Source organism: Chiroxiphia lanceolata, chromosome 22 (assembly GCF_009829145.1).
Source record: "Chiroxiphia lanceolata isolate bChiLan1 chromosome 22, bChiLan1.pri, whole genome shotgun sequence".
NCBI lineage: Eukaryota > Metazoa > Chordata > Aves > Passeriformes > Pipridae > Chiroxiphia > Chiroxiphia lanceolata.
In genome coordinates this window covers 2,810,903-2,824,563 of record NC_045658.1, presented here as the reverse complement: position 1 = coordinate 2,824,563, position 13,661 = coordinate 2,810,903, and the positions used below count along the sequence as shown (strand labels likewise).

Below are 13,661 nucleotides of genomic sequence, written 5' to 3'. Positions count from 1 at the left end.
TCTTTTGGCTAAAGAACCTTGAAGCAGCCTCTACATCCCTCCCATAAAGACATATCCTGCTCCAGGTGTCTTTCATGTCTTGAATTACTTTAAAAAGCCACCCAGAGAGAAATGGGCATTGCTGCCTCTATAAATCACCAGGGCAAAGCCCAAATAAATTCCCGAGATGATTATTTAAAATATTTACCTTTAAATTACAGAGGAAGTGGAAGTTTGACAGGCTACCTCTTATTGAAAAAAACCCAAACATGCAAAATAAGTCCTGTGATCAGGATTCAATGAATCAGCATCAACAAGCAACTGCAACTGGTATTTCTCATGCAGAACTGGTGCTTTTAAAATGTTTAAGGTTGTATCTTGCAAACATCTTGCTGTAATCTACTGTTTTTCTGCCACTAATTCAACTTAGGCTTTAGGTTAGAGATAAAAGTGTTTCTAACATGGTCAAGCAGAGCTGATTTGATGTCTTTAGTAATGTAACTTAATATGGAGAGTTCCAGCTCTCTTTTAAGAGAAGTTATCTATACACAGCACTGAGGGGTCCCTGTGGCTCCTCCTCTGCAGACCCCCCCTTTTTGTATCAGATGCACAGAATCAGGCTCTGACATTTCCATTTCCAAGATGCCTCAGTGTTATTTTGCTGCTTCACAGATGGGAGACTACAGACAACAAGGCACGATTTGTGAAAGATCCAACAATATGTTAGTGGCAGGGCTAGGAAGAGGATTCAGCTTCCCTAAGAATGCCACCAGCCCTTGCTAAAACTACCCCTCCTTTCTGCCAGGAACAGCCCTTCCTTTTGCCCAGCTGCTCCCCTGGATTCTTCACCTGTTACCCCCTGTGAGCAGCAGCCCCTGCACCCTCGTCCTGCACACTCACATTTGCAGGTTCTGCACAGAACCTGGGGAGCTTTCCTGTCTGTGAAGGGGTTGGCAGGAGATGAGGGATTACTCCCAGGCTCTGGATATTTTGGGATAGGTATCCCAGAGGTCTGTCAAGCCCCAGCCCTGCTCCCACAGCATCCAGGCAAGGAGGGTTTCACTGCCCACGTGTGCCAGCTCAGCTCTGCTGCACAAACCCCTCTGCAGAGCCTGCCATGCTCTGACACCCTTCTGTGCTGACTCTGATTTCAGAGGCTTTCCTCCTGACCCATCTTCCTCTGTACAACATTTCCCGTTTCATTTTGTCTGTGCAGCTTTTTAAGCTGATTTCTGCCCCTCAGCTGTTTCCCTCAGGGCACAGAAATTCTCCTGGATCTCTCTGAAGCTTCGCTCGCTCGCCAAACACTTCGTGCAGTTTTTGACTAGCAGGAAGGACGTTCTGCAAAGCTTTCCATCTGATGAGATATTAAAGCTTTACTTTTTAAAAACCTCCTTTCCATCAGGCGGTGACAGTAACCTCTGCTGCTAAATCAGGGGTGTGGCCTGAGAGCTGCTGAGTGCACAGCACCCTCTGGTGCCCTCAGACACTGGTCACCCACAACTGCTCTGGTCCCTTCTGATGAACCATTAGCAAGTTTTACACACTCCTACAGTTTATCTGCACTCTCAGGTTCCCTTTTCCCTCTTCCTATTAAAGAAAATAAATTATATTATCCAGATAGTGTTCTTATGTTCTTCAACCAGCACTATGGTAAAACATCAAATTGCTCCTGTGAATAGTCTCAGAAACGAAGGTTTGTTTATAATCTGTGCTTCTTCAGTGCTGCCAAGCAAAGCCCCACAGCTTTATCACCCAAAAACACTTCCAGCAGTAAATTTTAGTACATACAGGTTTGCAAAAGCACAAGCTTCCCAATTAGAAGTTGATGCCAAACAAAAAATCCCCAAATATCCTTCTCTCCATAGAGCTGGGATCCCACACTGATCAGATTTCGACTGTCAGCCCATTTATCCATAATCCTGGCTTCCAGGTTCCCCTAAAGGTACAGGATGGGTTTGAAAAACACCCTTGGAAACAATTCCATAATCAAAGAACTATAGAGAAGGAAAGCAAAGAAGCAAAACCAATTTCCCTCCATACCTCCCAGTAGCAGGGGTTGAATAAACACAACAGAAGGCAGGCTTTGAACTAAAAACAATGATCTGGCTTTCCATTCTTTTAATTTTCTGTTCAGGATACTACTAGAAGAAACCTTGAAAATAAAAGCAAGTGTCAAACCACACTGGTCCTGAATCTTTAGTGTACTATCTGTACTATATCGTGCCAAGCAGTAAGAAAAGAAGAGGAAAAACACTCACTTCTGACAGAGTTTTCATGTTTCCCTTGGAAAATTCCACCACTCTGTGTAAAAGTGCTCAAGACTTCCCCAAATAATTTGAGTAATGGAAGAAAAAAGAAAGAGCAATCATTGTGCAGACACACGTGAAGGATTGGGGCCTCAGCCAGTAAATCCTTCCTTACCAGAGACTCAGACTGAAAACTGTCCATCCTCATTCACTTTTTTTTTTTTTTAGCAGCTAATTGAGCATATTTTTCCATGAAGGAAGTCATTATTCCAGGCTCATGCTTCGTTGAGTTGAGGCACATGTCGCGGCCGAGGCTGCAGCACCAGGTGCACAGGAGGATTGTGAAGGGTTTTCCTGCTCATTATCAGACATTACCAACGTGTCCTGGGCACCAATGCTGGAGCCTGAGTGAGGAATAGTGTGTTAATCAATCCATGAGGCACTGAAACCCGGAGCTGAACAGCACCTCTGAACAGAAGTCCTGCTTTTATTCAGGTTTTACCATTTTGGCTTTAGCGGCTTTTTTTCTTTTGAGGAAAATCCTGCCCTGCTCTGACCAGGCAGGTTTTATGAATGCAGCCAAGGAGCACCTCTGGGCAGTTTTCCCTCTGATATTACACCTAAAAAAGGGACTGAAAAACTAAAAGGGGAAAATGGTCTATTCCTGTCCTAAAATTTCTGAGCTGGTAGAAGCTGTGAGCTGAAGCTTGTCTTACACCTGCCCAGGCCTCCTCTGCTGCTGCTCTGCCACTGGGAGGGAAAATGCATCAAAATTAATCAACGTGGCAGCAGCAATGATTGAATCTGAAAACTTCAGACACTGCAGTTCAGCAGCCAAATGAGACCAGCCTAAACCCATCAAAAGACTTCCATCATCTGCCTTATGCAGACATGTGGTCACTACCTTATTGCAAACCATTTTCAGTCACTAAAAGCAGCCAAGAGAGACAAACAGTGTGAATTTTACTTCCCTTTTCCCTCAGGAAGGAGTTTGTATTCAGTGCTACAGTGTAGTCTGCTTGCCCTCTGCATAGTTTATAGACTGGTCCAGAATCACCACAGCTTCAAAGCAAATTAAAGGCAATTAAATTAAAAGACCTCTGGAGATATGCTCACATATATCCACTGCTACTCTAATGAAGTCACAATTAAAGCTGGTCTCAGGGTCCTCCTCAAACACTATTTATTTGCTCAGATGGACCAGTGGGTCTGTCAAGATCTGAAAAACCTCGTGGAGATCAGAGGTGCAATATTTTCCAAATGCTTGGGAGTTTCTAAATAAAAATGATGTGACGAGTCCAACACTGGGTTTGTTGAGGAAAATTTATGAAAGTCAGTGACTGTAAAGCAGTCAGCTGGAGCTGAACACAACTTTCATATCTGAAACTTGTTTCAACCTGCACCTGAGTTTCAAGCAGTGAAGCTGAAGAGAGAAGGAAGTTTGAGCAAAAATTCTCAACGCCCCAAAGATATCAGAAAACTTAATCCAGCTCGGATGGAAAGCTCAGTAGGTTGGATTTTTTAACCCATGATTGCCATGGTTTGTTTGCTTTAAAAGACAGGGAACCCTTGGGAATTGTGTTCTCCAAATCATGCACTCCCCTGATCACTCCCTGCAGCCCTTCTGGAGGGAACAACCCTCCCAGAGCACTGGGAGCTGAACGTGCAATCTGGCTGAGCAGAGGGGAGAGCACGACAAGTGGTGAATGTTCCAGGGGAAAATGTTCCTGCAAGGAAGGAAAAGCAGAAATTATTCTGAGATATCTGCCAAGCAAGTTTGTGTTCCTTCAGGAGGAAGTGCTGTGCTTTAAATTTGTTCTCTGTGCCACCTTGAAAACCCTTCGGAGAGTTCTCTTTGTTCTAAGGAAAAGCAAATGGAGTTACAGCAATTAAACCAGTTGACAGCTAATATTTCTAAAAATACCAGCAAACACTCTTTGAGGATAGAGCCCCTGCAGACCATTAGGTGTGCATGGTACACCAGGGAGTTTAAAAGACCATAAAACAAAAAGAAAACCCCAAACAAACCCCTCAACAACTAAAAGAACCCCAAAACAAACAAAAAAAAGGACTTGAATTCATTTTTCTATTAACATTGTAACACTGACAGGCTAAATGTCTTTTCCAGACCAAAGAGGATGGTTCTCTTGTGAGGATTTCATGCCAATTAACACCACACACCCAGCAAGAAAAGTTCCATTTACAAAGGCACTGATTTAATTGGAGGTCAAGGTCTTTTAGTGACTCCCCAGTCTGCTTTGATAAGGGGATTTAACAAAGACATTCAAGGTACCTTCTGTGGCTGTATTTATTTAGCTGACTTGGTGTGGTACAAGCTCTTCACAACAGGAGGAAAACAACTCCAAGACAGTCATTAGTGCTTCCTTTCCTCTTCCCTTATTGACTGTTGCTGCCCACACTCCATGGATTTAAACATGCAGGAAGCATGTTTGTGTCAGTGGGAATTCCAAGCACGAGCTGAGTGATAGAAATAATGGAAATAAATCATTACACCCCTCTCTGTTGCCCTTTACCATAACAATAGTTCTTGAAAAATATAATTAAGTGCTTAAGATGAGGCTGTAATTTCAAAATAGGACTTGCAAACTGTCCTTTAACATGTATCTCACACTCAGTAAATTGTCTGCACTGTTCCCACAGATGTGCAATTCCACATTTTACAGGTTAATTCTGGACAACTGGCTTCCTGCAGAATAATTACTGCACAAAAATGCATCCATCTCTGCACTGGAGCCACGCAGCACTCAGGAACACAAAGGGACAACCAAGAGTGGATTAGGACTTGAGGCAAGACCAGGAAGGTGAGATCTTCAAATGGAAGCAAACTGACAAAATGAAGGTGTGTGTTTGTGTGGTCACAGGCCCTTAGACTTTCACTTTAGAGCTCTTTCTGTGGACAGATCTTTATAATCCTACATTAAATAAATCAAATTCCTGTTCTGAAGTCAAGAAATCCCAGGTTCTTTTATACCCACGTGAAGAACAAACCCCAACAAAACGGTGACAGAGATCCTTGAGCCAATGGGGTGAAGTCCCCTGGTGCAGAGGAGTTGGGTTTGCCTTTGAAGCAGAAATGTTGAAAAGGCCTGTGCACTTTACTGTGTGCAAAATAAAGTCTTCAAGAGGACAAGAACCTGTTAGAGTTCCCAGTGTCTTGGTATGACTGAAGCAGCCACAGTCCCGTTCGTGGGACATGGTCCTGCTTGTTCACTTGCCTTCCCCCTGAGGTGATCTTTCCATCCTCTTAAAAGTTTCTCTGGCCCTCCAGAAGTTGAGTGTCCCTTAGGGAAGGCAGCAGGCTGTGATCTAATGCCTTGTGACGTGTCCCTGGCCCTGTTAATCAGCTGGGTGAGATGTCAGGTGGAATCACAGCAGCCAGTGCAGCAGCTCCCCAGGGGGAGAGGGGGGAGCCCTGCAGTGCTGCCTCTGGAGCTGCTTTTCACAGGCATGTTGATAACCAGGGCTAATTATTACAATGAGTAGTTTCATAATTGCTTCAGAAATCAGTTACCTCACTGGCAACAAACTGGGGGGGGTTCTCTGGTAGTCAGTGATATAAACAATAACCCCCAGAATTTTATTACAGCCCCGCTTGGGACGGTGCAGGGTGGTATAACATGACATTTTTCATCCTACATGTTGGTACTGCAGTGGTACAGTGGGGTTTTAAATACTAGAACTTCAGCAGGACCCTCAGGATGGGGAGGTGGAGGTGCCTCAGCAGCCAGGAGTTGTCCCACACTAACCTGGGGTTACTGTGCAAGGAAGGGTAACTCAGTGCCCTGGGTAGGGACAGCTCTGGTTTATGGATGTCATTAATGTCTGGATGAACATCTCCACACATCTGCCCATCCTGGCTTCTACAGTTTTGGCTCTGCCTCATTTCAAAGATATTAAAGCTGAGCAACATCACCAAAAAAAAAGGGGAACCACAGCATTTCCTCCCTGGGGAGTGTTAGTGAAGTTAATGGGCACAGTGTTGTGAGGCATCACAACCTGAGATGGTTCTACACCTTCTTTTTCTTTAGTAGGATCAAAAAGAAATCCATCTCACAAAAATGGCACAAGTGAAGTCTCTTAAATCTCAAATTTGAAGGGAACTCAAAAGAAAAAGTAAGTTTGCTGCAGGCTCTTTTAAATTTTTCAGGAAGTTAATGGCACAAAAACTTAAAATGGTAAAAATATTGTCCATGTAGTAACACGTGGAATGTACTATATTCTCCATTTTCTCAGGCTGTGCTACAAGCAAAAAGATATTTTTAGGGATTGTGTGATGGGTGCAGACTAAAAATACAGAAGCCAAAAATGTCTAACAAAACACTTTCAGTAAAAAAAAGAAAAATAAAAAAATTGAAAATTACTTTTTGCTGTATAGCTATTCTTGGACCCCTAAAAGTGGAACCTTTCCTTTCACCAAAATGACATGGGAGGTCACACTGAAGAGCACCTCTCCTCTGGCTACTGCTCCAGCCAGGGATGGCCAAAGGAAGAGTGTTACAAACTGTACCACTGAGAAGTGTTTTAATGACTAGTTTTTGAGCAGCATGAATCAGTTAAGATGCACTTCTGATGGCAAAAAAAATCCAATCAAACATTAGTTAATGCAAACATTCAGGAAAGCCCTAATGGTTTTTAGTTTGTTTTTAGGCTTGTCACTCTTCAGAAAATCCAGTTTACTGCAGTATTGTCACTGATAATGTGGTTCCTGGGCATCACTCAGGGCAGACACTTTTTTGGCACTTTTACAAGCCCTGTCTGGTCCTTTCTGCTGTCACTGGTACCTGAAGTGACAGGGAGCCAAAGCAGGAGGATGCAGGGGCACGACTGCTGAGCTCCACAATTCCTGCTGAGCTTTTGGGAAGATTTCTGTGCACACAGCTTTGTGCAACAGAAATGTTCTATACATTAATAAAGCACAGGTCAAACTCCCTGGATACACATTCTGGGGTAAAAAAAAAATCCATCCCAAAGCCACTGTTTGACTTTAATTCAGACTTACAGTGTAATACCTCAGGACCTCCCTTTTTTAAACAGGGGAAGGGATAAAACTGCTGTGAGGCTCATGGGCTATAGGATAAGATATCTAGATCAAAATCACTTATTTTAGGAGTAATCTGGTTTGCTATGAAAGATGCTGAATTATCAGTAGTGCTTGCAGGCAATTAAAGTTGTTAATATTCTTTGTACTTGGTGTACAGCTGCCTACGCCTACAAACCCATGAATCATGGGCCTGTAATTCAGTTTCCTGCAGTGAAACCAAGGTATTATTAACATTCCAATAAAGAAAAATCCTCCTAATTCACTACTTATATTTAATGAATTGATGTATAGAATAGAGGCAGTGCTGGCACTGCAGAGAGAGTCTCCAATACTTATTGCCACTCCTGGTTTGTGTAACCAGAGTGCTCAGCACCTCAGTTTCTCCACCATTTCACATGGAAATAAGCAGAAGCACCAACAGGCTGGAGCTTTAAAGTTAAAGGATATTCACTGCAAAAGCTTTCAGCATTTCCATGTTAAAAGGCACAGGCTTTTAAATATTTATTTTTTGACAACACAATAGTGCCTTGATCTGAAGACACACTGGCTTGGGGCTATTAAAGTGCTGAGGAGGCCTCCAGGAGAGCAGCTCTCTCCTTCTTTGTGTCCTAGGATTAGTTTATGCAAGACAGGTCTTGCAAATACAGAGCAAAGCATAAAACATTCATTCCCTAATTTAAAGCATGAATGAACTTACCCCATAGATAGGAAAATCCTGCATTTGAACTGCCTGGTCTCCCTGGAGTTACTCCTGACAGGCTGCTATCACCAAAGTGATCCCATGCAGTGGTTTGAGTGCTGCAAAGATAAGGTCTGTCTTTGTGAACTCCACTTAATCACATTCCTCTCAGCCCACCTTCTACTCTCAGACTGCCACTCCAGCCCTCCACCCGCTCTCAAGTCATTATTTCAGTCATAGATAATTTATAGTGCAGTCCAGAGAACAATTAAATCCATAACCTAATCATTGTTTTAACTATGATGAAGATTCACTTGATTTGATTTTTGGTGTCCCCTGTTGCTCTCGCTCCCCTTGCTGTGATACTTATTCACTTCATTTTTCAGGAAAACAATCCAATATTATGAACATTTAGCAGATATATTTGTAAAGCCATGCTCTTAGCCTAGTATTTCTCCTAGACACAGCAGTAGCAGTGGCAGCTGAGACCCTTTATTAAGGTCCCTGGTGTAGTGTTTCATCTGAAGAGATTGCAGGACGTGATTCAGCGACATGTCAGCGGAACAACATGTGAATGAATCCAGATTTTGCAAAATAGCTGAAACATCCCTGATCTCTGCCCTGATTTCAGTGCTTGGACTCGTTTTGCTGTGAGGTGTGCTTTGCTCCTTAATAAAATTCCTGGGGTTGCTGCTCCCTGGTGATATGGTCGCCAGTCAGAAGGTGAGCTGGGGTCACCACAGCGATTGTCACTTCAAGACAAGCCGTGGTTTGTGCTGCTGAGAGATCACCCTGCCTTTTTCTCTCACCAAAACCTCGCGTTTTCATCCCCATTTGGACGTGGAGCCAGCGTGGAAAAACATGCTGCTGCTTGAAAATGTGGCAGAAAAAAATCGCAGCTCAAAACCTTCCTTGTCTGGAACATATTTCTTGGCTCGGATTCCTCCCTGGGATTAGGGAAGTGGGGGGATCCAGCCCCGCACTGAGCGTGTTTCAAACCAACCGGGACCTGTGAACGTCTCGCTCCCTCTCGTGGCCACAGGGCACTGTGGAGATGGGCTCTTTTGGGTTATTCACTTACGTTATGTGCAGATAAATCCCATTTACAGTCAGGAAAGGCCATGGAGAACATCACTGCTTCCCCACATTCCCAAGTGTCCATCCTTACATCAGTCTGCTTTTCTGTCCCTCCCTGCCCTCCCCCATTTGAGACAACCACTCATTGCTCCAGCTTTTGTTCATCTGTGCATCTCCTCCACGAAGCTGCCTGTTTTTAGGAACACAGTATACAGAAAGGGAAAGAAACCAAATTATTTTATATGTGATTCCTCCCTGAAATCAGAGTCGAAATGGGACTTTTTCCATGGAACTTCAGGGGGGTAGCATTTCTCATTTATTCATCCACGTGCATTTCGTTCTCAAAGACACACGAGTTTATTCCCAGAGACAATTTGTCATTTACAAAGAACTGGCTGTGCCCATATGCTCTGTGTGTTCCTTAGTCCCTCTCCCTGTAAACCCAGGCAAGTCCTGCCCCACCTTGAAGATGCCCAGACAGCTCCTGGCTGCTGTCAGGACACAGCATGGCCTCAAACAGTGCTGGGTTCTGCTCAAATTCCAAGCAGGTGTGATCTCGGTCACCTGGTCAGGATTACAACATTTCTCACTGAATTTCCAGCACACCAAGACAAAGTGTATTTAAAAAAATTAGCACATGTAAATTCTTACTGACAGGCATTTGCTTTATCTGCATAAACTCACAATCAAAGCAGTGAAAGCCTTTGAAAGTATTAAGAAAAACTCCCAGAACCATTCTGCAGTAAATGAGACTGAGTACACAGTATGTGTGTTTTTCCCCCCTCTGGCTCCACTGCTGTGTTGCTTTCCTTTTATAACTGTTCTAGTTAAAAAACACTCCTGACCTAAGAAAACCCTACGTCAACCTTATAATTTTTTGTTAAATACATGGTGGTCAGTCACAGGTTTAAAAGTAGTACAGAGTGGGCATTCCATATTTAACTCTGAGTCACCCCATTGTGTGCCACGGAGAGACAACTGCTGGCGGACTTTGGGAAGAGTTTCTCTGGGTGAAATACTCCCTGACAAAAATCCCAACTCCAGGGTGTCCTCAGGATCGTGCACACCCCCTACAGTCAGTTCTTAAACCCCATGTAACCTGTTGCATTCCATGAAATTTATGTTTTCAGGACTAAGTCCCCAGAGAATTTCGCTGTCTCTGATGAAAGGCTTATTGAGGAAGTAGCTGAGAAGTTCTGCTCCGGGGTCTTTATAAACAACCCACACTCATATCCTCTCGAGAAAGGCACTGCAGACCATCTACCAAATGTCTCTTACTCCCTTCACACCAGCAGTTTGTTTCTGGGAGGCAGTGGTGTTACTCCTGAGTAAAAAATATAATTCAGGCTTTTGTGTTAAACGGCCCAAATTCATCTGCTTCTCATGAAGAACCTTAAAATGTGAACAATATCAGTTTCAACTTTGGAACTTCAACATCTAATGACAGACTTTGAAATATCATAGAGAAATCCTGACATTTTACATAGATCCACTCACTCTGTGTAAAACTCCTGTGCAGCCCTCTGTGCCCTTTCCCTCTCCCAGCACATCTTAATCAACTTTTCATCCCTGACTCAAATGACATCATGGAGAAAAGCAACTTGTACAAAGAACAGCTGCCCATAAATCTCAAAGGAAACTATTTGAAGCGTAGAGACTTTCTTCTTTCCCCTTAAATACGTTTATTTTGAGAGTCTTATTGATTTTGGTGAAACTCTGAGTTACACCAGCTGGAAATCCAGCCCTGTCTCTAAACCTGACTGACAAAGATCATTACTGTTGCAGCTCAAGAACTCCAACTTCAAGCATTGTTGCCATTTGCTCATTCATAATCCCTCTTCCCCACATCTGACACTTGGGCTGCTCACAGCTCTGGGCATATATTGCACTGCCAGGAGCACAGATGGGCAAGGAACAGGATTGGATTTATAGCTGCTGATCTCTTAAAAAGCTGCATAATATGAATATTTGAGTTTGTCAATACTAAGCCCAGTCTCTTACTATAGGAAACTAAAACCTCAGTGGCTCAAACCCAAAAGCTACGACAAAGTGACACCTATTTGAGGCCTGTGCAAACCAATGGCAAGATATGATGGACTTGAACTTTAACAATTTGGGAATAAGGGAAGGTAAAAGCCATTCCCCAGGACAAGGATCTGTAGTTCTGCAAAAGCCTTCTGCAATTCCACACCTCATCTGCTGGAATGTTACCTCACAGTAAAGCAAAGCTGCCTTGTGGAAAGCAGATAAGAAAATTCAGAGTTATCATTTGGGGTCTCCTCCTCTGTCAAGTAATTGAACTTTTGCTCAGACTGGATCGTGTGTTTTTTTTTTATTTCAGTACCTGCCAAAAAGGGTGGGTTTGGCTGCAAAGGGAAAACAGGAAATGGCTTGAAAATTAATAAAGCTTGCAGAAAACAGCTTTTATGCTTCTGACCAAATATTGCAGGGCCCACAGCTGCCCCCAGGGTACAGAAACAGGAAATTTGGCAACAGAAAGAGACAGTGTCGTTTGAGTTACAGAGGAGGTTTGCAAAGGATGTCATCAAATGGAATGCCTAATTTACACTTTTTCAATGTTTTTGGTGAAAAGGTAGAAAGGGTAAATATGGATTTACTTTGTGCTGACTGGAGATGTTGTAAATTAAGATTTCCCTTGTGTTGGAGATGATGGATGAGATGGTTCTGTGGAAAGATGAATTTTAGAGCATTGGAGCTGTACTATCATGGAAAATCCTGTAATAAGTCAGGCAGAACATTCAGATGTGTCCCCATGCTGTAACCTCTGACAGCTCATGGGACTGCAGAGGGGTAATTTGAATATTCCTCTGTGCAGAGAGGAGACATTTGTGTGGCCTTTTTAGATGTGAGTATAGAGAGAGTCACCCCCGTGTGTACATGCACTGCTTTGGTCTCTATGGTGGGCTTTAAATAGAGTGTGGATGGTTATGCTCCCATTTTACAGGTTATTTACAGGAAGTCAAAGCCCATTTGTGATCAGAGGGAACCTTGGATTGACTTCAGTGCCCCCGGGTTCATGATTGATCCAGGGGAAAACATCGTCCCACACGGCTTCGCCCCTGAGGCAGAACAGTTGGCAGGATACAGTCACCACTTCTCTACTCCCCCAGCTCTGGTTCATTCCTCACTCTCACTGAACCAGACACAGCCCAAACCTCTCACAAGACTCTGCAAACCACTGATACGATGAGACGGAAGGAACCGATTATGAAATGCAAACACAAGAGCCCCTCTCCACGTCCTCCCCCAAACCACTGGGATTGAAAACACAGACCTGCCTGGCAAGGAAAAAGAAAAACCCAACAGAGTGACCCATGCACTCATATCCTGGCAATTTGTGGGAATTGTCATAACACACCCAGACCAAATTACAGCATCTCTGCGTGGATCTGACACTGGTGGCACGGCAGCACTGGGGCACATGTGCACATCCCCTGCCAGGCACACACTGGGATGTGCTCACCTGCTGTTCTCTAACAGACACAATTAAGGGCTGCTTTCAGTGCAGATGAATTGTTAAAGCAGAACCTATGAATAACTCCTTTGTTGCCACAAAACAGAATTACAGAGCACTGCACTGTAGTTTCATTAAACGCCCCTAATTTGGGACAGTTCAGAGGAAAACTGCTCCCTCGTCCCCCTGGCTCCATCCCCTCTCCCAAAAGCATGTTGGCTCTTCTGAAAGAATTTTGTTGCTGTTTTAAATCAGCCTTAATCTCCTTACACAGCAACTGTCCCCACTGGAAGGCAAGTTCCTGTCACAGTTGTCCTTCAGGAGCAATCCCATCCCAAGATGACAGTTAGGAAGAAGCTTTTTCACCAGCTTGTTTTCCCTCTGTAGGCACATTTCTTATGCCCTTTGTTGCACTTTGACACCCTGATAGAAGCTGATGTTATTAAATTCTTCACAGTTCAGTAAATTTAGCTAAGGAGTTTTCCTTTGAAGAACAGGTCCAAACAGGAGAAACTATTCCTTACTGGGAAAAATAATAAAAGTATCAAAAAGTGTTGGAATAGCCACTGGAATTTGGACATCTCCAATTCCTGAAAGCTCAAGAATCCCAGCTCTATACCCAGAAGACAGTACAGCTTAAAGAAAGAATTTATTTAATGCAGCAAATAGCTCTTCCTTTAGAAAGGCTTATTGCTAAACCTGAGGTAAGTTTGTTTATAGGAATAATCGTAAAAGGTCTCCAGAGTGCTCTTGAAGAAAACGGAATGAAATCCTAAAAATACCTTCTTTTCGCTCCTGTTGAAAATTTGTTAACATTAAAAAGTCACTGTTTGCATCAGTTTGTCTTTTGTGGTGTACTACATTCACTTTTTTGTTCTAAAAATACCTACAGAATTCCAAACATTCCATTCTGATAAGGTAAAAAAATATTTCTTTCAAAATAAATTCCATTAAGACTGACATACTCCTGTAGCAAGATTTAGTTTCATATGAGGGGCATTTCCCCCCAAAATAAACATTCTCCTAAATAAATTTGGAACTGCATTATTGAGAATAATTAATCCCAGTTTTTAATATGCTGAAAGATAGTACAAGGCAATATTTATTTTACTGTTTTTCTGGAGACAATAAGTCAATATT

The 13,661-nt window shown here is 43.1% G+C and overlaps 1 protein-coding gene across 1 annotated transcript in view; it reads right to left on the bottom strand.

Annotated features, from left to right (window-relative positions):
* Positions 1-3,260: 3,260 nt before the first annotated feature.
* LOC116797613 (leucine-rich repeat extensin-like protein 5) overlaps positions 3,261-13,661 on the bottom strand; it is a 36,594-nt gene continuing 26,193 nt past the window's right edge. The window contains exons 4-6 of the mRNA XM_032709314.1: positions 7,988-8,088; positions 4,522-4,706; positions 3,261-3,955 (exon numbers count right to left, since the gene is read on the bottom strand). Coding sequence (XP_032565205.1) covers positions 8,056-8,088 — 33 coding nt within the window. The 3' untranslated portion in view covers positions 3,261-3,955; positions 4,522-4,706; positions 7,988-8,055. The remainder of the gene's footprint in view (positions 3,956-4,521; positions 4,707-7,987; positions 8,089-13,661) is intronic.